The sequence below is a fragment of the Anabrus simplex genome, chromosome 2 (genome assembly GCF_040414725.1).
Source record: "Anabrus simplex isolate iqAnaSimp1 chromosome 2, ASM4041472v1, whole genome shotgun sequence".
Lineage (NCBI taxonomy): Eukaryota > Metazoa > Arthropoda > Insecta > Orthoptera > Tettigoniidae > Anabrus > Anabrus simplex.
The window spans coordinates 1,216,358,178-1,216,383,276 of NC_090266.1; the positions used below are offsets into that span (position 1 = coordinate 1,216,358,178).

Consider the following 25,099-nt stretch of genomic DNA (forward strand, 5'->3'; position numbering starts at 1 on the left):
GGAGAGTCGACCTCTTCGCATCATTGTATGCTAGAATCGGCGCACAAGTAAGTCAGCATAGTTTATCGTCTGAAAGTTGCCATGTTTCATCACATAATACTAGGAAAGTTCGTTGCATTGAGCTGACCTTAAAGTTGCAATCAATGGCTATCACCCCCCCGCGTTACACTTGTGTCTGTGTTTGTGTGTGCTGTAGTGGTTTAGCTCCTGTCTGGATGGTCCCGAACTTGATTATTCGCTCTGTCTTCGATGTTTACTTACCACGGTGTTCATTCTTCATCTTCTGGAGAGCTGATACGAAAGGTAGCTACCCTGGTCTTAGAAATCACAGTTAATGCTCACCATGTAGCATGTACTCACGAGCTGAAAGAGCTGTAGTGTCACAGGTTTTTAAGATTGGATCAAGTGTCTCTGGATAATTTACTTTAGTGAATGTAGGGAAGAATAAACAGAAACATGCGGTAGTCAGTATATCCGGAAGTCGCTTCGTTCCGGGATCACAATACGCGACTTCGACGCCCGTCTCGTTTGTATTGAATATTCACTAAATTCATATCGCAATTTTTATGCAATGAAGAGTGAGACTTGGATAGCTACTGTAGTCTGCTCGGTTCTGGTGTGAAACTCAGCGCTGCGCTGCGGTGAGAACTGAGATTCAGCGTTGTCTGTTTTCTTGCCGCTTGATCTGAACTCTAGAATATGGAAAGGAGCAGAAATGTTTCCAGTAATCGCGTCTTGTAATCTAAATATTGTCAAGTTGCAATACTTCCGATTTGTAACAGCAAACTTCATGCGGCAGTAAGGGATTGTTTGGCATTGCTCAGTGAAATTGTCTCAAGCTGTGCTAGGTAAAGCAGAAGAGAGAGTTCACTTAGATGCTAGTTGATAATTGCTGTGTAGGAATGCAGTCAATCTACAGCCTTTCTCATAAATTTGACTTACTCCGTAAAAGTGAAAGGCCGTAGTTCAGTACTCAGTGCCATGTACGATGATATATCATAAACATGTGCAGTTTTCTAAAGTAATCCATACACAATTTAAAATATATTACCACTGATCCCGTACTTAATCGGGGAATTCACACTGGGACCTCATCACATCTCCGATGTTCAGCGTCTGTAGTACTTGACGCGATGCATATGTTTTGTCATAATTACTAGCTTTCTTGACATCTGTCAGTTGGAAATACTTTTTCTGTTGTTTCTGCACTTAGGATTTTTTCTCCATCTTCCCCTTCTTCGGAACGTAGCCCATACAATACATGCACACCCATGCCCTGAACCTGTTTCTTAACGTTTTATTTGGAAACCGGATCCAAGTTAGTATTAGACCGGTAATTTAGGTTGTAGCCAGGTGGCCGAGCATGGCATAGTGGCTGTCAGGCTGGTTGGCTCGCCGGTGAGAGAGCGAGATAGAACTACTTTTGACTGAGGTCGTATAATTTCCCTTGTTATTCCTCCTCTAGGCCATATAAATCATAGAAGTGATGAACTCCTTCCCGCCCTAGAATGATTTTATAAATTGTCATTGATTCAGTAATGAAATGTCCTGTAATCTCTCTCCTTTTAAAATAGTTGTATGTGGATGTTGGCAGCACCAGTGATGTAATTGTGGGCATTTCTTTATGTTTCAGATCACTTGGAATTGCCTCGAACAGGAACTCCTCAGTAGCAAGGCGTTCGCGAGTGTTATCTTGGTATTTGTTGCGTGTGACGTGATAAAAAGTGAAAATGGTGGTGTTCCCGCTAAGACGGGCGAAATAAGGACCTAGGATCCGAGCCACCGTGTCTGGACCATGGACTTGAAGCATGAGACTGTGTATCGTGTGGGCGCGGGCAGTAAGTCGCTCCCCGCCGCCGTGGATTACGCCTCGAGCAGCAGTCGGAGCAGCCTCTTAAGGCCGGTGGCGGTGGACTTTTCTCTTGGTGATTCACAAGATGACCAGCAACAGCAGCTCCTCCTGAGCACTGTCAAGACGGAGCCCCGCGTTCAGAGCCCGTGTGATGGTGCTTCGGAACTTAGTTCAGGAACTAACCCTACTACCACCCCGCAAAATAATGGTGGACTTTTTAGTGGTATCGTGTCGGCCACACCCAGTAAGAGAATGAGGCCAGATGACTGGCTTTCGTCGCCCTCTCCTGGAGCTCCTCTGCCTCCCCTCACGCCGTCTCCTGGCCCGCAGGGAGCCCCCTATACCATCATCTCGAACGGCTATTCATCGCCTATGTCATCCGGAAGTTATGATCCCTACAGTCCGAACGGAAAACTCGGTGAGTACCATGTTATCTTCCTCTCAGTGATGCAGATTGTTATATGCCTACACTGACACGATCCCAGTCACTTCATCATACTTTTTACTACTTTTTTCACATTTCATTATCATTCCCAGACACCTTTCAAATTTCTATTACCAAATAAACACAGATCAGACAGTGTTGTTGTTGCCATTTCTTTGGTTTTATGTTCTGGGCTCCACCAGATAACGAGACTGACACTCGGGATACCCTGCACTGTCCTGATAGATTTTACCGTCACTTCAATCAGTGTAATTTTGTTTCGTGTGGCTATTTCTAGCCGAGTGTAGCCCTTGTAAGGCAGACCCTCCGATGAGGGTGGGCGGCATCTGCCATGTGTAGGTAACTGCGTGTTATTGTGGTGGAGGATACTGTTATGTGTGGTGTGTGAGTTGCAGGGATCTTGGGGACAGCACAAACACCCAGCCCCCGAGCCATTGGAATTAACCAATGAAGGTTAAAATCCCCGACCCGGCCGGGAATCGAACCCGGGACCCCATGAACCGAAGGCCAGTACGCTGACCATTCAGCCAACGAGTCGGACATCAGTGTAATAACACCGACACAGATAGGTCTTACGGCTAGGAGTGCAGAAATTGTAAAGTAATCACAATCTCTTTATTAGTAGTAGTAAATGATGTGTCTACTCAGGTACTACAGCTGCCATAGGGGTCGGAATTTCACCCTGAATAGGGTTCTTTAACGTGCCAATGAATCTGCTCATACTAGTGTCCCTCCACCTGCTTCAGAATTCCGTTCCGCATCGTAGAGAACAGAAGGCGAGGGCCTAACCAATTGAGCTATCCAAGTGGCCTAGGTTTTTTTGTATTCGTTTAGCGTCACGTGACTCCTGTAGTTTTCAACAATGATGGGGTAGGAAAGGCAGGGAAGGTAGAGCGGCCATGGCTGTAATTAGGTACATCACGGACAAAAAGTTGGAAAACTGTGGAAAACCATCTTCAGTACAGTACCCCCATGGTAAGGTTAGAACATTACCTGTACTGCTCAGAGAACGCGGTCATTGAGAAAAAGAGGGATTGGGATGGGATACGTTTTGTGCCTGGAAGCTCGTTTCATCTTCATATGACACTGGCAGTATCATAATGATGAAGAGATTCTTCGTCATTGGTTCCTTCATTGAGCCAGAAAGTGCTATTGCATCACGACTGGCGTGAGTCCTCAGTACTCTTCACCTTTTTACTGATGTACTGTTCCTCGCTTCTTGTGAGTGTCTTGTCTCTATGGCAGGTGAATTACAGTTTGATAATAATTAAAATTCATTCTGCCGGGCTGAGTGGCTCAGACGGCCTTCTGACTCCAACTCGGCTCAGTCCGGTGGTATTTGAAGGTGCTCAAATACGTCAGCCTCGTGTCGGTAGATTTACTGGCACGTAAAAGAACTCCCGCGGGACTAAATTCCGGCATCTCGGCGTCTCTGAAAACCGTTAAAGTAGTTAGTGGGACGTAAAGCAAATATTATTATTATTATTATTATTATTATTATTATTATTATTATTATTATTATTATTATTATTATTATTATTATTATTATTAAAATTCATTCCAGCAAATATGACTTGCGAGGAATATGAGAGTATGCCAGTTCCTGTCTCGATTCTGTTTCAGCTGTCGAAAAGGATCAAGGTTTGATCTGCTGTACGTGCAAAAGAAACGGCGTATGGCTTTTAGTGCCGGGAGTGTTCGGCTCGCCAGGTGCAGCTCTTTTGATTTGACTTCCGTAGGCGACCTGCGCGTCGTGATGAGAATGAAATGATCATGAAGACGGCAAATACACCCAGCCCCCGTGCCAGCGAAATTAACCAATTAAGGTTAAAATTCTCGACCCTGCCGGAAATCGAACCCGGGACCCCTGTGACCAAAGGCCAGCACGCTAACCATTTAGCCATGGAGCCGGACGCTGTACGTGCAGTCATTGTCTCTCAGATGAGTCCGGCGGCTCCTTGGCTGAATGGTCAGCGTTGAGGCCTTCGGTTCAGAGGGTCCCAGGTTCGATACTCGGCCGGGTCGGGGATTTTAATTGCGTCTGTTTAATTCTCCTGGCTCGGGGACTGGGTGTTTGTGTTTGTCCCAACACTTTCCTCTTCATATTCACACAACTAGCAACCACCACAAAAGCACGTAATAGTAATATATAGGGTTGGCGTCAGGATACGGCCGTAAAACAGGGCAAATCCACAGTTCGCACCCGCGAGGGGAAAAGCGGCAGAAGAAGAAGGTTGTCTCTCAGATGGCTCCTGTTCGATTCAGTTGACTGATTTTATCAGTGTGTTAAGAACGTGCCGTTTCTTAGCCTCCTCATTAGAACACCGGAACTCTGATTAGGGCTTTTTCGTCATTGATGTTCTCGTATCCACTGTTATATGTGTAGACAGTTAGAAAGTTCATTATTGCATGCAGCCGGTTTGTTTAGAGTACGGGTCCGTTCCTAAAATAGTATCTCAACTAGCCTAGATTTATTTGTTTATTTATTTATTTATTTATTTGAAATGTTAAATTTTCGTTCATGAAGATGATTGGAATAATTGTATTACTCTACTTTCGTTTAATTGTTGAATTAAATTTGTTTGCAAAATAATATTAATTAAATAAATTAACGTGGAACTATCTTATTTTATTTCTTTTAAACATTAAATTAAATGTAGGTGTAATTTTATTACATGTAAATTTGTTTCAGTTGGTTCCTGCATCTAGTAAACCTAAAATAAAAACATATTTGGTACGATTGACTCATACGCTGTCTTTCACTTTCGCTCTGACGTACGTCCATTGTCTTATTATGTCATTATCCATGTAAGAATCCCTTAACTCTCCCATGTTAATTTCTTAGCGTCTTAGAAAACAAGTAATTTGTCATTATCTTCTCTGCTACTTTCTCTTTTTGTTTCTTATTCATTTAATTTGACATATTCCTGTATCTGAAAACCTTAACCGTCCGTCGGTATCTGTACTTGATGTTAAGGCAGAGCACTCGTTGTTACGTAGGTTATTATTGTGTTCGTTCAAGCTCATCACATTTATTCCTCGTTGGTAGCTACTGAAACCGGGACGTAATACGGTTACTACTCATGTTTCAGGTGTTGTGAATAACTTCTCAATGATTAACATCGATCGGAAGGAGGAACAATTGAGTCAACTTCATCGCTCGTTGATTGTGGTGCTGGTTACCCGCATCGTTTCAGCAATGCGGGCTAAGGACAAATATGACACGTATGTGAATCATGCACCGGTACTATAAACTACGGCCTTGTGCTCATGTGGCGCACGGTATTTACCTCCTCAGTAAATAAACTTCGAACTTGAGGTAGATCTGTCTCGCCGGTCATAGTAGTTGAGTACATAGCCGAATTGGATGTCCTTACGCTAAAGAGACAGAAGTGGCATTGACATGATTGCGAGAAAAGCTGAGAAAACTTTTGTACATTTCTTCAACTTATTCAATTACGGTGTGAACATATTGTGTAACTGTTATAAAAGGATTTATTTACGTTTTGCACACAACATAACTTGTAGAGCACCTTGCTAATGAAGAAAAAGGAACGTTCAATTTCAATTACTTTGTATTTATAAGTATCAACTTACGGAGCAATACGGTAACATAATACATCTGAGTACTAATGTGCTTTAATATATCCATATTTACCATTCTTGCGTACTGATATTGTACTTCTAATAATGCAAAGCCCAATGCAAATTATTACTGATAAAATATAACTAAGTCAAACGAAAATGGAATAATTCTTAGCATTATTGAATTATGTTTTGTAATGTCACTGAACACTAAATTTTCTCCCGTCACTGTACCTTAGGTTATTTCTCATTAGCGTGGTAATCATCTTCCGTTAGTAATCCACTTCCTTCTATTACAGTACAAATTCCGCATAAGAAAGAGCTTTTTTGTTCGATATCATTAACTCCTTCTTCTAAAATGTCTCTTAGTTCAGTTTAGCATAAGACAATTGGCAACTATGATCATATTTCAGGAAAATTCGTGGTTTGAATACTGTTGTCGACTATCCTTGTATTGATTTTCCTCGGTTTCCTATTTCAATAGTCTTTGAGAGATCGTCGTCTTCTTTTCACTTCTGTGATCCACTTAGCTCAGCACACAACAGCCTTTCTTAGCAGACCTCGTGCTTCGATCTGAGCTCAGTCCGGTGGCATTTGAACGTGCTGAGATACGTCATCTTCGTGTCGATAGATTTACAGGCACGTAAAATAATTCCTGTGCTTCAAAACTGGGCACATCAGCATCTCCGAAAACCGTAATAGTTACTGGAAAGTAAAAGACGTAAAGCCAATTATGATTATTATTATTATTATTATTATTATTATTATTATTATTATTATTATTATTATTATTATTATTATTATTATTATTATTATTATTCAAGATACCATTTTCTGTTGGATAGGACAGGAAAGGAAGCGACCGTGGCCTTATTTTGGATGCTGTACATTATTATTTGCTTCGTGTGGAAAAGGGAAATCACTGAAAACTATATTGAGGGTTGCCGACAGTTGGGTTCACAGCTACACGGCCCGACTTGCTCGATTTATGATATCTGACACAAATAAGAACACTCTCAATAGCTCTAAACTATCAGAAGAAGTCCTCTTCTTGGGTGTTAATACACAAACAGTTTACAGTTCATATTCGTATTTCACTTTAACTGGTCGGAAATTAGAAGGAACTTGGCGAAACCACGTTTGTTTACATTTCTCAACGTATAAATCGGCCAGCGACTCGTGTAACATCGAATACGGTGACTTCCGACTCGACACTGGGTGTTGTCGGTGCACACTGTCAGCAGTTTGAAGGAGCAAAATTTAAATGGCTACGCTGCTTACATCAACCTCATGGTGACCACTCACCGATGAACCGAAGGCTTTGGGTACATCCTCATCTGTAGCCACTTCGTGATCCAACCGGAGTGTCCAGCAATCGAATCCTTGTCGAATTTTCAGTTCGACTAGTGTGTGACAGGACATTTAACCTTAAACCTCCAGAAAGCTCACAGGTTAAGTCTGAGTACTCCCTCAAATCCATTTAACAAAGGGAAGTGACAGCAAAGAAAAATATGGCGTGATATCACATTTAAAAATGTTGAAATCCTGTCTTAAATATTCATTAGCATTGTGTTGCTTGGAACCCCAGTTCATTCTGCTGTGCGTCGAGGGGGTTGCCACCTCGTTTACCTATCCCAACCTGCATTTCATTTTTTATTCTTTTTAAACTCTCACTATGCCCAGAAAATAAAAAATAAATTCTACCTACATTGTACATATATAATTTACCCAACACTCAGATTTCCTCGATCAAATGTTGAAATACAGTATATTGATAAAACATATTTTATGATGATGATGATGATGATGATGATGATGATGATGATGATTATTATTATTATTATTATTATTATTATTATTATTATTATTATTATTATTATTATTATTATTATTATTAAAACGATAAGAATCACTGCAATAGTGCTGTATCTCCCTTCTTCCAGTCATTTCAAATTATAATTTGAATGTACATATAGTTCAGGGGTTTCCTTGCCGAAGCGGTTAGATTGTATTCTGTTCATTTGGAATTACGTATGTTCGGTTCTCCGTCAGGAAGACGAAACATTTAGAAATGAAACTTCCAATAATAACAAAAATAATAATGTTATTGACTTTACGTCCCACTAGCTACCTTTTCGGTTCTCGGAGACGCCGAGGTGCCGGAATTTAGTCCCGCAGGAGGTTTTTCCTTTACATCGCACCGACACAGATAGGTCTTATGGCGACGATGGGCCAGGAAAGGCCTAGGAATGGGAAGGAAACGGCCGTGGCCTTAATTAAGGTACAGCCCCAGCATTTGCCTGCTGTGGAAATGGGAAACCACGGAAAACCATCCTCAGGGCTGCCGTCAATGGGGTTCGAACTCACTATCTCCCGGATGCGAGCTCACAGATGCGCTCTCCTAACCGCACGGCCAACTCGCCCGGTGGAGTTCTTTTACGTGCCAGTAAATACCGACACGAAGCTGACGTATTTGAGCACCTTCAAATACCACCGAACTGAGCCAGGATCGAACCTGCCAAATTGGGGTCAGAAGGCCAGTGCCTTAACCGTCTGAGCCACGTAGCCGGGCACGAGACTTCCATTTTTGGGGAAAAAAGCACTCAACTTATACCCGAAATGAGTACGATGTTAATTTCAAAGAGGCGATGAGGAATAGTAGAGCGCCCCAGGGAACTTCACGGTCTTCACGGAGATGGATTTTAGCGATAGTAGCTGACATAGTTATCTTATCACTAATACATAGTCTTATGGATAATCTTCATTCGAGAATATTGTTCAGTCAGAAAATGGTCCTTGCGTCAGAGTTTGGATCTCGGCGTCTTGTCGTCAGTCAAGAAATGCAGAAGGTACACATTTTCAATTTTGTCTTCCTTACAAAATTTTTGAAAAGAGATGTTCATTGATATTTTAAGAGGAAAAGTAGTAACATTCATTTGATCGTAAGAATGCATAATAAATTTAATTGTTATTCTCACTGGAAGGTTTCACAGGGATATGATAGATAGAGTGGTACAAGGCGTATTTTGTATACATTATTTTCATAATAATAATAATAATAATAATAATAATAATAATAATAATAATAATAATAATAATAATAATGTTATTTGTTTTACGTCCCACTAACTACTCTTTTACGGTTTTCGGAGACGCCGAGGTGCCGGAATTTAGTCCCGCAGGAGTTCTTTTACGTGCCAATAAATCTACCGACACGATGCTGACGTATTTGAACACCTTCATATACCACCGGACTGAGCCAGGATCGAACCTGCCAAGTAGGGGTCAGAAGGCCAGCGCCTTAACCGTCTGAGCCACTCAGCCCGGCGTTATTTTCAAGTGCTTCAAAAATAGAAATGGGAATATAGTTATTGAAGGCGTGGCCACCGCCTATTAAAAATGACGCTTAGAGCTGTGAAACGTGTGGTAGGGTGATTTTTAATTACATTTAAAAAAAAGAGTTGAATATGTTTTTAAACAATCGATATTTTAGACGGATGTTGACAAAATTTTGTCCTTTAATGCAACTTGCACATTGTCAGTAGTCTCTTACGGAACATTGATAACCCAAAACTCGGTAAGCATTTCGAAGTAGAAACGTAGGGGGACAGTTATTGCTGAAGAGGGTACGCGAACTGAGCTAGGATTCTCTTCCTGTTGAGTCATGTTTGAAGTAGCACCGTGAGTTAGGCACGATCGGCAACTAATCATGCTGTGCTGTAGTGCGGGAAGTATCCTTGCAATATAATTTGCTGAAGTTGTTCCATTTCATAACCTACGATTATATTCATTATATAAATTTATTCCTGCTACGTAACTAAGAACGAAAATAATTTCAACACAGAGACAAAATCTGCAGATGAATACACCAATGAAATGTCTCCTTTCGGCAGTGCGCGTTAAGTCGCTGAAACTTCCATTAGATGAGCCAGTTTACAAGGAAGATTGTGATGTGTACAGTTAAGATTGCGAGGCCTTCTTATAATCTGTTTTAAAAAATTAAAATACCTTATGTCTTGTTACGAGGTCTGTTAAAAAAATAACAACATTTCGAAAATACCGCGCTGATGCGAAATGCGGTAACTGGCGCGGTATTGTGGTATGCTTGAGTAACAAGCCATTTGCCGCGCATTTTGAAACAATTAGTTATCGCTCAATAGGCGTATATCAATTTATGAAAGGATTAAATGTGTTTCCTTAACTGTATCAGGTCTGGTTTTAATTCGTGCTTTTGGAACATTTGTATTTATATGAAATTGCTCGTTTATGCAGGGTGTCTGAAAATTCGATACACAAACTTGTAGGAATGATAAAAAAGAAAAGAACACTGATAGTTTTAGTAAATAACCATAGCGTGGGAAATCAATAGTTGAAGTACATTTTGAAGTAGTTGAGGATAAAACTATTATATGTCAATTTAATTGCAGTCTTTTAGCAAAACTGTTCCCAAGTGCATCCTTCTGCTGCAATACATGCTGTGTCGTACACCCTCGAAGACCCCAGGCATGTGCTGCAAGCAGCTCTTCTTCGGAGTCACTTGGAGTCTCATACACACTCTCTCTCTCACACACACACTGTTATAAACGAGCGAAAACGTTCTGCTTCTTGTAGGTTTAAGAGGAATAATGGCTGACATCTGACAGCTTTTGCAGTTTTATGGTTATCGCCGCCAAATTGTAACCACTAACTCTTAGTCTTATGGGAAATATATAAATTTTTAAGTGAATATTTAATACATTGCTGGCCAAAGAAATTACTACACCAGGAAGGTAAGCAGTAAGAGTATCATAAGCAGAAGATATGGTTAGTTTTACATACAGAGCATTCACAAATTAGTACCCAGAGATGCCAACTCCGGTAAAAATAAGAGCTGTAATCCGGTTGGGCATCCAGTTGACAGATACGGGTACATCATTCCGTGCGGCTTCAACTCTGTGCCAGAGATCGTCAATCGAATTGGCTGGCGAGTAGTGGCGTGCCAGTCTCTCGGCAAACCATGACCAGACTGTATCAACTGGTGACACATCTGGAGAACGTGCTGGCCAGGGCAAGAGTCGAACACCCTCTGTATCGAAGAAGGTCAGGACAGCACGGGAAACATGCCATTGTGCACTGTCCTGTTGAAAGGTAGCGTCACGGTGGCCTTGAAGATAGGGCACAATCACGGGCAGCAGCGGAGGACCGGGGTGCGTACGTGATTCGTCTCTGCTGCGACATCAAGGGAAGCTGCAGACATGGTCACACTTGTGCCCTCTCGGGGGCCGCACTGTATGGTCCTCCTTTTCGCATGAGAGTCATGGGATCCCTACCAACGCGAGCAGCAAAATCCCGGTAGGCCACGTAGTCTTCTTGCACGAGGCATAACACGACCTCTACACAAATAACCAATGTTCGAATGCGACTTCCGCTGCGCAATCCTCCACTTTATGCAAACTGTAGATGGTGTTACTCCTACATGCTTTTTGAACATGCGCAATTCATAGTCTTGTCTCGAAATATCTTTTACGAGAGTACCTTACCCTGCTCCCTGCTAGCAGTTGTGATTAGAGAAACTCACAGCACTGCTCGTATGATCTCGATATTGAGATTCTGCCGGGAAGCCACACGTTCGTGAGAGGTGACAGTAGCAGTGGGGAGAGAGCGCGATCGGAAATTTGCATTATCTTGAATGTTCCTTTTTTTCTAAATGCCATGTATGTTAGCCAATTCGGGTATGCGAATAGCTTGCAGGGTCCAAGTTTGTGTACTTATGTTTATGCTGAAAACAGTCGATGAGAACGTACTGATGTAATTGCACAATGATGTCGTTGGTTGCAGTTTATCAGACTTATCCCTGTTTGTATGACAGGAAAATAAGATCATACAAAAATGCAGTGTTGAAAGCTAACGTATGAGCATCGATTTCGCGTGAATTCAATTGTGAAGGAAAATGAAGTAAAATATGGTTTATATTAATGTACGTACGTTACCTATTTCGCTATGTGCCTACAAGCTGTTCCTTTTTCTCATTGGCTAATACTTACGTTTGCGTTATTCATTGTTAATGCCTTCATCTGAATAATTTTATGCGACGTGGTTTCCCCAATTTCACAACAGGTAATTAATAGGGCTGTACCTTAATCAAAGGCACGGATGCTTCCTTCCAACTCCTAGCCCTTTCCTATCCCATCGTCACCTATCTGTGTCGGCGCGACGTATGAGTTTATGTTATTGTATAACGTTTAATTATCATTGTGAATGGCGCCTGCAGTACTCCAAAAGACATTTTGAGAATAAACTCGCGTACTGCTATTATGTTAGGGAAGTGACTAGCAATTTACAGCGAGTATTATTTAAACACATTCCAAGAGCAAAGAAGTGCATCCTTTTATTGATAAAGTGTCTTTAAGCCTTGGTGTATTAACTAGCCAGTACATCTCTATGATAATGTGGCCTGTACTCAAGGACTTAAAACAAGAAATTTTCAGTCGATCTCTTGCGTGACAGGAAGGGTAAAATTCGCGAGTCCTTTCATGGATTGGAAACAAACTTTCTTCTTATTCTTTCCCCCTTTTTCTCAGCTTATTGAGGTCAGCACTTGATGTGCATATGGCCCAGTTTTACGACCGGATGCCCTTCCTGAAGCCAAGGCTGTGTGGACTATCACGTGTTGTGTATTAAGATGAACAGTTCCCGGGCTAGAAGAATTAAACATGCACAGTAAAAATTCCCTCGGTCTGACAGGGAACAGAAGGCCAGTACGCTGACAATTCACCCAAGAAGCCAAACGGAACAGAAACTCCAGTAAGACTATAAATGAGACTAATTCGATCTCTCGGTGGCTCAGAATGTTGTAGCATCACATGTCGTCCTGAAGCAATTTAGAGTCGTTTCTACTTTTTGTTATTGTTCTAACCCAGGCCATGAAATTAGCTTGAATAATAATTATGTTATTGATTTTATGTCCCACTGAGACGCCGAGGTGCCGGAGTTTTGTCCCGCAGAAATTCTTTTACGTACCAGTAAATCTATCGACACCAGGCACCTTCAAATACTACCGGCCTGAGCCAGGATCAAACCTGCCAAGTCGGGCTCAGATGGCCTGAGCTACTCATTCCGGCAAAAAAGTAGGTTGAAATGACGAGATTTCTTCTACGTCAAGCCAATGTTTCAAATAATTGGCGCTTTGAGACCATTGAGGACACGGGTACAAATAATTACACAACGATTTCTTAGGAATACAAGAAAGAAGGAAAACGAGTAATAGTTTTACGTCCTCGAAGGTGTTCATTCTTGTTAACACACTTTTATAATTCTTCCCTAGTTTCACTGCACAAAACAATCGATTTCTAATGTATCGGTGGTATTTGTAAATTGATTGTTAAGTGTGGAATTATGGTTAACATCTTACGATATGTGGGCTGTAGCCTAGTTCTGAAAGTACAAGGCCTGGGAACAAGCCAGTTCTAAAAATTGTCTGAACTATACAGAATGACCTACAGATAAAAATAGTGCGAGTGTTGAACACGCTGCTGTGTTACCTCCACGTTAATGATACGGGACGAGACTGGCAGATAGCTTGCTTCGTTACTGCCTCATGTGTATATACTGTATTTGGTCTCGACTTTAAGAACGGGAAAGTACTCCACCATAAAGTGGTACGAACTGTGTATGCTCCTCCATTTAATGAATGTGATGTTATATGCGTACTCGGTTCACCTGGACGTGGCTGGGATTCCCCGTCACCAAGTCCAAATATTTAGAAATGATATTTCCTTCTCTGGAGAGGCGCATAGCCCTCAAGTTCGTTCAGCCTACATGAGGTTAATTCTTGGGAACAAAGATGCCTTCCACTACTCCAGGAGCCTTCGTAACCTGTTCGCTCAGAGCTATCTCCATTGAGAAACGTACAGTGAGAGGATCATAATGCATAGTTGAATGGTTCGAGTCCGATCAACGACAACAGCTGCCCAGAACTATTCTGCTTTTTGTTTGTGGTACAACACATTAATACATGTTCAGGGCTCCATGGCTAAATGGTTAGCGTGCTGGCCTTTGGTCACAGGGGTCCCGGGTTCGATTCCAGGCAGGGTCGGGAATTTTAACCATAATTGGTTAATTTCGTTGGCACGGGGGCTGGGTGTATGTGTCGTCTTCATCATCATTTCATCCTCATCACGACACGCAGGTCGCGTACGGGTGTCAAATCAAACGACCAGCATCTGGCCAGCCGAAATTGTCCTCGGACACTCCCGGCACTAACACTAACTATCGCATTGCTAAACATAAATTACATTTAGTCTGCATATAACCTATTTAAGCTACTGGTTGATTTGTCTTGGAGTTAAATAAAACGACATTTATGCATTACCAACATATATCTCCTTGGCGGACACAAAGCTTCTTCGTTAAGTTCAACCGCGTTTATACACTGTATGTGGAAGTCTTGTCTTGTCGAGTTTCATATGAGGATTACAGCATTAAACTATTTTATTTTTCGAAATCGGCCTCCACGGCCTGTGCTTTTTAAATGTGATGCTCCAGGCATAAGATAACTGAGTTTCAGAAATGATGTTTGAAAGTGGTATTATAGGGCGTGTTTAATATATTACATGTTGTGTAATTCTTGGTCAGTTGTATTATGTTTAATATGCCTTAATACATGATAAGATCTAGGTAAGTAGTGTGCAGAAATTATCGCGCTCATATTTTTTACTCATGCGTCTTGCTCCTAGAGGCCAAGTAACATATTCCTCGGGATCGGGGACTGCGTGCTTGTATTTGTTTATATCAAATGCACGACACTACGGACCACCACAGAAACACCTACATCCGTCCTCATACGGTTGGTGTCAGGAAGAGCATACGGCCATAAAACTGCGCCAATTCCATTTTAATTACCAAACACAGTAAATTGGGAAAGAGGTAGGGGAGGAGAAGAATAAGAAGAATGTCTTCTCAACTAACATACCAGCTGGCATTATATCTAAATTTTGTTTTTATTACAAGTTGCTTTATGTCGCACCGACACAGATAGGTCTTATGACGACAATGGGATACGAAAGGGCTACGAGTGGGAAGGAAGCGGCCGTGACCTTAATTAAGGTACATCCCCAGCATTTGCCTGGTGTGAAAATAGGAAACCAGGGAAAACCATTTTCAGGGCTGCCGACAGTGGGGTTGGAAGACACCGTCTGGCAAGTCGTTCGGTCATGATGACGTGTGCTTTTACAGCCACAGAGAATCCTCTGAAGTTCTGTAGATATTGCAGCCTATTTCGACTTCAGTTGATTTCAGTTTGAATATAACGGAGTCCCACTCCCATTTGACAGACGAGGGACTCCTTGGAAACAACTTGGCGAACGAAATGGAATTCGATGGGGAGCTATCAATATTAATGGGGCTTATGGAAGAAAGAAAGTAGAGCTGGCTGAGTCAGCAAAGAGGATGTATCTGGATGTGCTACGAGTAAGTGATATTCGGGTAAGGGGAGATAACGAGGAAGAGATAGGAGATTATAAAGTGTACTTGACGGGTGTTAGAAAGGGAAGGGCAGAGTATGGGGTAGGGCTGTTTATCAGGAATACCATTGCACGCAACATAATTTCTGTTAGGCACGGAAATGAGCGCATGATGTGGGTAGATTTGTCAGTTGGGGGAATTAGGACGAGAATGGTCTCAGTGTATTCACCACGTGAGGGTGCAGATGAGGATGAAGTTGACAAGTTTTATGAAGCATTGAGTGACATCGTGGTCAGGGTCAACAGCAATGATAGAATAGTGCTAATAGGCGATTTCAATGCGAGAGTTGGGAATAGAACTGAAGGATACGAAAGGGTGATTGGTAAATGTGGGGAAGATATGAAAGCTAATAGGATTGGGAAGCGTTATGAAAGCTAATAGGAATGGGAAGTGTTTGCTGGACTTCTGTGCTAGCAGTTACGAATACATTCTTCAAGCATAAAGCTATTCACCGCTACACATGGGAGGCTAGGGGTAAATGTACGAGTTTTCCGGGGATTTTTCGATGATACAGACTACTGTCTGATCTGTAGTGAACTAAGTATCTCTAGGCCTAGGATAGAGAAAGTGAAATCTGTCTGCAAACGGATAAGGGTAGAAAATCTCCAGGACGAGGAAATTAGACAGAAGTACATGGATATTATTAGTGACAAGTTTCGAACAGTGGACAGTATGCAGGTTCAGAACATAGAAAGAGAATGGGTGGGATACAGGGATGCTGTAGTAGAAACAGCAAGGAAATGCAACTGTGTGTAAAGATGGAAAAAGGCGAACATCTTCGTGGAATTATGAAGTGAGAGACTTGTACACGTAAAAAGAAGGCTTATCACAAATGTCTCCAAACAAGGGCCGAGGCAGACAGGGAACTGTACGTAGGAGAAAGAAACAGAGCGAAACAAATAGTTGTTGAACCCAAAAAGAAGTCATGGGAAGATTTTGGTAATAACCTGGAAAGGCTAGGTCAAGCAGCAGGGAAACCTTTCTGGACATAATAAAGAATCTTAGGAAGGGAGGGAAAAAACAAATTAACAGTGTTTTGAATAATTCAGGTGAACTCATAATAGATCCCAGGGAATCACTGGAGAGGTGACGTAAACGTAAAAGGAAATCACCCTTGTGGTGGTGCGAACAGCCAAGCTCATGGGGAGGAGGAAAATTATGTTGGTGAAATTACGCTTGAGGAAGTGGAAAGGATGGTAAATAAACTCCATTGTCATAAAGCAGCAGGAATAGATTAAATTAGACCTGAAATGGTGAAGTATAGTGGGAAGGCAGGGATGAAATGGCTTCATAGAATAACAAGATTAGCATGGAGTGTTGGTAAGGCACCTTTAGATTGGACAAAAGCAGTAATTGCACCTATCTATAAGCAAGGGAACAGGAAGGATTGCAACAACTATCGAGGTATCTCATTGATTAGTGTACCAGGCAAAGTATTCACTGGCATCTTGGAAGGGAGGGTGCGATCAGTCGTTGAGAGGAAGTTGGATGAAAACCAGTGTGATTTCAGACCACAGAGGGGCTGTCAGGATCAGATTTTCAGTATACGGCAGGTAAATTGAAAAATGCTACGAGATGAATAGGCAGTTGTGTTTATGTTTCGTAGATCTAGAGAAGGCATATGACAGGGTACCGAGGGAAAAGATATTCGCCATACTGGGGGACTATGGAATTAAAGGTAGATTATTAAAATCAATCAAAGGCATTTATGCTGACAATTGGGCTTCAGTGAGAACTGGTGGTAGAATGCGTTCATGGTTCAGCGTACTTACAGGGGTTAGACAAGGCTGTAGTCTTTCACCTTTGCTGTTCGTTGTTTTCATGGATCATCTGCTGAAAGGTATAAAATGGCAGGGAGGGATTCAGTTAGGTGGAAATGTAGTACGGTAAGCAGCCTGGCCTATGCTGACGACTTGGTCTTAATGGCAGATTGTGCCGAAAGCCTGCAGTGTAATATCTTGGAATTTGAAAATAGGTGCAATGAGTATGGTATGAAAATTAGCCTTTCGAAGACTAACTTGATATCAGTAGGTAAGAAATTCAACAGAATTGAATGTCAGATTGGTGATACAAGGCTGGAACAGGTAGATAATTTCAAGTATTTAGGTTGTGTGTTCTCCCAGGATGGTAATGTAGTAAGTGAGATTGAATCAAGGTGTAGTAAAGCTAATGCAGTAAGCTCGCAGTTGCGATGAGCAGTATTCTGTAAGAAGGAAGTCAGCTCCCAGACGAAACTATCTTTACATCGGTCTGTTTTCAGACCAACTTTTGCTTTACGGGAGCGAAAGCTGGGTGGACTCAGGATATCTTATTCATAGGTTAGAAGTAACAGACATGAAAGTAGTGAGAATGATTGCTGGTACCAAAAGGTGGGAACAATGGCAGGAGGGTGCTCGGAATGAGGAGATAAAAGCTAATTTAGGAATGAAATCGTTGGATGGAGCTGTATGCATAAACCGGCTTCGGTGGTGGGGTCATGTAAGGCGAATGGAGGACGATAGGTTACCTGTGGAGGGTAAGAGAAGTAGAGGTAGACCAAGACGACGATGGTTAGACTCAGTTTCTAACGATTCAAAGATAAGAGGTATAGAACTAAATGAGGCCACAGCATTAGTTACAAATAGGGGATTGTGGCGAGGTCTGGTAATTTCACAGAGGCTTGCAGACTGAACGCTGAAAGGCATAACAGTCTATAATGTATGTATGTATGTATGTATGTATGTATGTATGTATGTATGTATGTATGTATGTATGTATGTATGTATTTATGTATGTATGTATGTATGTATGTATATTCGCCTCACACGTTAACGTTGCAAAAGCCCACTTCTCTTAATGCTCCATATGTCAAGGCTCTGGATTTTAAAATGTGCTTGGCTGAAAAAGGGCTTCGGTCTGGATCTCGGTCACTTACACCGCTGTGGAAACCAGGCTGATAGTGGTTGGCTCAGATACACCAGACTCTTGTCGACACATCTACCGGACACGTAAAAGAAACTCCTGTAGGAAAAAAATTCTGGCATCTCGACATCTGCGAAATATGTCAAAGTAGTTGGTCAGATGTAAAATTAATAACATTGTATCTCAAGGTGGTGCTGGATTATGATCTGTTATAAGAATGCCTACGCAAATGGAATGGATTAATTTTGACATGACGCGTTACTCTCCTCTTTACGGCACATGTGTAGACATACTCGTTACTTCCAAACCATTTGTTTTTCTTTACTGCAAGAATACGCCGACCAAGGAGGACTTCAAATGGCACGAGTTGCACGCAAACTGCGGTGACGTCACGACATTGTCGGCATGTGCTTGCATGCCCCTCCCCCTCTCTCTCTTCCTACCAGCACGGTTAGAACAGGAGAAGAAAACAGGAGTCGCACGCGAACCGCTGCTTGTTAAAAAGAAAGAATCTCCATTTAAAGTAAAAGCGCGTTCGTAAAAGTCCTTTAGCATTATGAAAGGTCTGGTGATGGACTGACAGCTCTGCACCTGTGTGATACTCATTTTCTCCCCTTGAATGTCGGGTAGGCATATCCTAACGGTTAAGGCCATAGCGTAATATTACTGTTTTATTTTAAACAAGAGAGCTTGTATTTTTACATGGATATTGATAGCGTAGTTATAACGTCCAGTTTCACGTGGAATCCAAACCACAGGGATGTGAACTTTGATTTCAGAAATTCGGGTTTCGAAACGCGGCTACCGTAGTGAGAAGCTAGTGATTAAAACTCGACCACTAATACTGTATTTACCAAATATTGGTTAAGGCTATTAATAATGATGCGGCTGCCTACCCGTGCTCGGTTTACCCGTAAGGACTTGGGTTCGATTCTCCTTCAGGAAGAGAGATTTCCACTTCTGGAGATGCACGTAGCCCACCTTTACCTTACACTCCTCCAAGGGTTTTCATGGCCTTTGTTTATAATGAAAATGTTATTGAATTTGCCGGCCCCATTTTCTTGGGGTAGGCCATGGCCAGGCAAGGTATGAGGGCTGGTTCGACAATAATTGAGGAGCTAACTGACGGGGAGGTAGTGGTCCCGGTCTAGAAAGGCCGAGAGGATTCGTCGTGAGCAGCGGTCGGTTGGTTTGGTTACGTCCCACTAAATACATTTACGTTTCTCAGAAATGCTGAAGTACCGATATTCGAGGCTGATATATTTGAGCACCTTCAAATGCCGTCGGACTGGGCCATGTTGTCTGAACCACTCAGCCCGGCCGTTACGATACAGTAACGTTGTCACCACGGTTACTAGACTAGACGGTAGGGGTCACGCGCAGGCTCGCTTTGGCTGGTGACGTCATCTGATCCCCACTGCCGGGCTTGCAGTGAACACGACCCGTTGTAATTGGGAACATGCATCATTTTCAAAAATATTTTTTTTGAAAAGTACACCAGTGAAATAGTACGTAAACGTATTACATTGTGGTATGCTGCCTTGTTTTCTACCATTAAAAAAATATTTAACAGTGCCTTTCCGCAAGGCGAGTGAAACGGCCTCTGACGTAAGCGGCGCGCTGTGACGTCACGATCCAGTACCGCATGGAGCTCTACCAGCCGTTGTGCATCAGCCGTTGCTAAAAGCCGATTGTTTATGATTCATGATCGCGAATAACTTCGAAATGACAGAAGAAACGTTCAAAACAGCACAGTCAGACAATCTACCATGTGTAGATGTCATCATTCTTGAAAAATGTGACTTTTGTGGCCGCAGAAATTCGCGGATAACAAGCAAGTTTGTACGTGGCGTCTTTTATATACGTGCAATGCACTGTAACCCATAGTATTAGGATAACAACGAACCTGGATAGATATCACATCAATTTCAACATTTCCTTCTAGACTGATTCCCCTATTAAAGAATAACATTACATTTTCGGGCTTTCAGCATTAGTAAAGTAAGAAATCGGATTTCAGCACTAACATAAACATATAGGTAGCATTATAGTACTAGTCCGCTTCTGTGGTGTAGTGGTTAATGTGTGCTACTCCCGGAGGCCCGGTTTCGATTCCCGGCTCTGCCATGAAAGTTGAAAACAAATAGTACGAGGGCTGGAACGGGCTCTTCTCAGCCTCGGGAGGTCAACTGAGTAGAACGGTTTCGAATCCCACCTCAGCCATCCTCGAAGTGGTTTTTCGTATTTTCCTACTTCTCCTCCAGGCACCTAAGGCCACGGCCGTTTCCTTCCCTCTTCCTTGTCTATCCCTTCCGATCCTCCCATCCTCCAATAAGGCCCCTGTTGAGCATAACAGGTGAGGCCGCCTGGGCGAGGTACTGTAATGGCCCTCCTCATCAGTTTCATCACCATACTCAAAGTCTCACGTTCCAGGACACTGCCCTTGAAGTGGTAGAGGTGAAATCCCTCGCTGAGTCCGAGAGAAAACCAACCCTGAAGGATAAACTGATTAAGAAAGAAAGAAAGATCATAGTACTATAGGGCTATATCTAATCTATCATTCCCAAAAAAAAAAATATTTATGGTTGGGACAACTGGCCTACCCACTTCCGGGGCCCATGAAAGAGAATTAAATATCTTTGTGGAGGGAAAAAATTAAACATGATAAAGATAAATATGACGTCATCTAGTTTTCACAAGTCGGGCTGAGTGGTTCAGACGGTTGAGGTGCTGGCCTTCTGACCCCAATTTGGCAGGTTCGATCCTGGTTCAGTCCGGTGGTAGTTGAAGGTGCTCAAATACGTCAGCCTCGTGTCGGTAGATTTACTGGAACGTAAAAGAACTCCTGCAGAACTAAATTCCTGCACATCGGCGTCTCCCAAAAATCGTAGAAGTAGTTAGCGGGGCGTGAAGCCAATAACATTAATTAAATTTGGCTTTTAACAAGCTGAGCATATCAGGAAAGAAAAGTGTCCTGGAGACATTTTAGTCGCTCAATACAGGAATGTCTTTGGGTGCTGTGACTTTTACTTTTTTTGTTTTGCTGTTTGCTTTACGTCACACCGTCACATATAGGTCTTATGGCGACGATGGGACAGGAAAGGCCTAGGAATGGGAACAAAGCGGCCGTGGCCTTAGGTACAGCCTCAGCATTTGCCTGGTGTGAAAATGGGAAACCACGGAAAACCATCTTCAGGGCTGCCGGCAGTGGGGTTCAAAACCCACTATCTCCCGGATGCGAGCTCACAGCTGCGCGCTCCTAATCACACGGCCAACTCGCGCGGTATTTTTACCCTTCGGTTTATTGACTTGGCTTGTATAACCTAAAACTTAGGCTAAGTTGCATAATATTTTAGACACATCACTATTTTCACCTGTGTGCAATTATGTTATTTATTTCATTAATATTATGATAATTATTATAATTGAGCATTGTTAACTTATAAGACCCCAACAGACAAGCATTGGTTTTGTGTAGAGTTATACATAAATTCACGTTGTTTCCTTTCATGATGTACACGCCTATTCTTTGTTACATTATAGAGTATTTAGATATAGCCTAAATTTCTTTACCAATTAAGCTCTTCAATAAAGACATACATAACTGTCCCATGCCAAGATATATTGGTAGAATTAGAGCTGTCAAAATGGTTCATAACCCCTTTGATTTATTAGCTTGACATGGATCACCCAAAACATAGGTTAGGTTTGGAGAATACTTTAATAATCAGCATTATTTAATGCAATGTTTATTACTTTCATATTCCAAGATGTAATTGAAGCATTTAAATAAAGCATCATACATTAAAATTTAAAGTTTTACCACTAGAACAGCTGACATGGAAAAGTGATTTGAAAATTCAAACAAATTCATCTTACGTGAAAATCTTCAAAAAAATAAACTGTAGACTTTTCCGATATTTCACCAGCATTTCTCCGGCTCGCCAAAATCCATTTCTCCCTAGTTTTAGCGTCTTTGGAACATTTATAAACAATTTGTTTGGGATGGTATGCGATGTGCTATTGCACATCGGAACTATACACCATTTATAAGTTTTCAGCCTCACTGTCTGTGCAGGATTCATTTTAAGTCTAAAATATACCACTCAGATTATTATCCAATGTATAGACCTCGAATTTAACCATACCAGACACTAACATAAAGTAGAAATACGCGAAGTGTATCCTGCTTCTCACAGCACACTATGTGTTATTTCGTCTGCTAATTCAGTCAACCTGTACGATGACGTCAGACCAATGAGATCGCGTACTTGCGTGACGTGACATTTTCGTAGATTTTTATCATGTTTGGAGTTATTATTGGTACATTCTGATCACATTTTTGAATTCTGCATGAAATTTTGAATCAGATTAGCATATTTTTAATTAAAACCCCGGATCATGCATGTTCCCTATTGTGCGTTTCTATTAATGATTTGCTTGTTTTTATTTAACCACTTGCTAGATATTTTTCAGTTTTGTCAAATATAATTGCCAGTTGTTATGTGTAGGTAATTATATTGTAATTTATTTCAGTATTTTTCAGAACATTACAAGTAATATAATAACACATGTCGATGGTTCACAGTCAGTGTTCCTGTATGGCTCTGAACTATTCCAGCAGCTTTCTCACTAATAAATTAGTTTTCGCCTCGCAAATAAAGTATTTACGGTTCGGTTTTCGTATTTTCTATCCATCCAGTGATTGTAGAACGATTTTATACGTAGTTTTATTTCTAAAACTAGTTACAAAAATTAAAGAAACATGACCAATCGCGCGGGATGCTTTTTACCGTTGTTTTGGTGGATTGTTGCTGTTAAGTAGTATTAAAACATCTAATATTATATTTATGTATAAGTTATTATTTATAAATGTGTATTGGCCGATGGAATGTTGGTAAAAATCCCCTGAAGAAACGTCAACCTCTTCCACCATATTAGGGGTCACAATTTTTTGGTGGGGAAAGAGGTTTCCACAGGATGAGGCCATATAGAAATGTGGTGTGGAGAAAACCCTCAGTCAGAAAATGCGATCAAATGTTCAATATTTAAAAACACCTAATGAACACTCCTAATTATTATTATGGTAGTGAAACTGTATACATATTTACATTACCTAGGTTCCACACAAAATATTTACACCAGATTTTTACTTGGTTGTTTTACATTACTTCAAAATCAGTCTATCAAACAACTCAATTTTTTCACACTTCTTTTTTCATTAGGAGTTCGTTTACACCTCTTGCAAGAATTCGTGTGCCTATGTTTGTTAATGTTTTTCATCCTTATGAACGTTGTGGTTTTAACGAAACATAAAACGACGAAATCTTCAAGATCAGGATGTTTTTCTTTTCTTTTTTCCTTTAAAAACCTAAAATCTCTTGGACATTTCTTAATGTAGTTTGCATGCAAGGCACTAAATTTATTTTCCATTTTCTTCTTCTTAATCTGTGTACCCTCCAGGGTTGGTTTTTCCCTCGGACTCAGCGAGGGATCCCACTTCTACCACTTCAAGAGCAGTGTCCTGGAACGTGAGACATTGGATCGGGGGATACAACTGGGGAGAATAACCAGTACCTCGCCCAGGCGGCCTCACCTGCTATGCTGAACAGGGGCCTTGTGGGGGGGATGGAAAGATTGAAAGGGATAGACAAGGAAGAGGGAAGGAATTGGCCGTGGTCTTAGGTACCATCCCGGCATTTGCCTGGAGGAGAAGTGAGAAACCACGGAAAACCACTTCCAGGATGACTCAGGTGGGAATAGAACACACCTCTAGTCATTTGACGTACGGAGGCTGAGTGGACCCCGTTCCATCCCTCGTATCACTTTTCAAATTTCGTGGCAGAGCCGGGAATCGAACCCGGGCCTCCGGGGGTGGCAGCTAATCACACTAACCACTACACCACAGAGGCGGACGGATGTTTACTTTTGTTATCTAATTGCTTCCTCAAGATTGCATTATTAACACTTTCTGCTTCAATTGGCGCCTGCGATTGTAAAATTTGCCATGTCTCCTTACGATGATTTCGCTTTTGTGCCCTTATTTCACGATCTTTACAGAACTGACTCGCTAAATCATTACTACTCAGTTGCAAATTTAAATGTCAGGCCGTAAATCACGTCAAATTTTAAGGTTTCACTGTTCTTTGGAAAACGATGCAATTTAATGTCTAAGTCCTTCTGATGTCTATCGTGGTTAGAGCAACCAGCGGCAGCACAACACACCATGGCACAGCACAGCACTGTTGAGAAGGTAAACACCATCACTAGACTAATGGTGTTCTGCTTCGTTTAGCGAACACGGGGAACGCGTGACGTCAGGAGGCGTGCTTGCTACTGCGCACCCATCTGATGACCCTACTGTCTAGTCTAGTAACCGTGGTTGTCACGGATGGCAAGGAACCCGTGTTCGATTTTCAGCCGACGAGGACCGAGCAAGTGGCTGAGCAGATAGACTTCCGTGGTTTCCCATTTTCACACCACAGGCCACAGTCTCTTACTTCCTACTTCTATCTGTGTCGGTATCGCAGGATATTCCCGGACGGGAAGACAAACCACCTTCACCTGTTCTACCGGAGACCGAGTAATTATGGGCGGGGGGTGGGGGTTACCTGGCTGCTAGGCAAGACAAAATAATTCACATTTTATGTTGGTACTCTCTAGCTTGCTTCCTTCCAGGGCATCTGTATTAAAGAAAATCGTTTATTTTCAGCAAACACTGGAGTACGAATCTTGGCAAAACATGCGAGAAGTTCGAAGTGAAAATTCACCTCCATGTAGTTCACAATTCTACAATAATAGTTTATTCCTTGGCT

General features: G+C 41.8%; 1 protein-coding gene and 1 long non-coding RNA gene across 2 annotated transcripts in view; both read left to right on the forward strand.

The window, feature by feature from the left end:
- Positions 1-1,708, forward strand: part of LOC136863412 (uncharacterized) — a 707,299-nt gene extending 705,591 nt beyond the window's left edge. The window contains exon 3 of the long non-coding RNA XR_010859217.1: positions 1,634-1,708. This is a non-coding gene — a long non-coding RNA (uncharacterized lncRNA). The remainder of the gene's footprint in view (positions 1-1,633) is intronic.
- A 39-nt stretch (positions 1,709-1,747) lies between these two features.
- LOC136863413 (ecdysone receptor) overlaps positions 1,748-25,099 on the forward strand; it is a 372,729-nt gene continuing 349,377 nt past the window's right edge. The window contains exon 1 of the mRNA XM_067139824.2: positions 1,748-2,270. Within this exon, the coding sequence (XP_066995925.1) occupies positions 1,796-2,270 (475 nt within the window). The 5' untranslated portion in view covers positions 1,748-1,795. The remainder of the gene's footprint in view (positions 2,271-25,099) is intronic.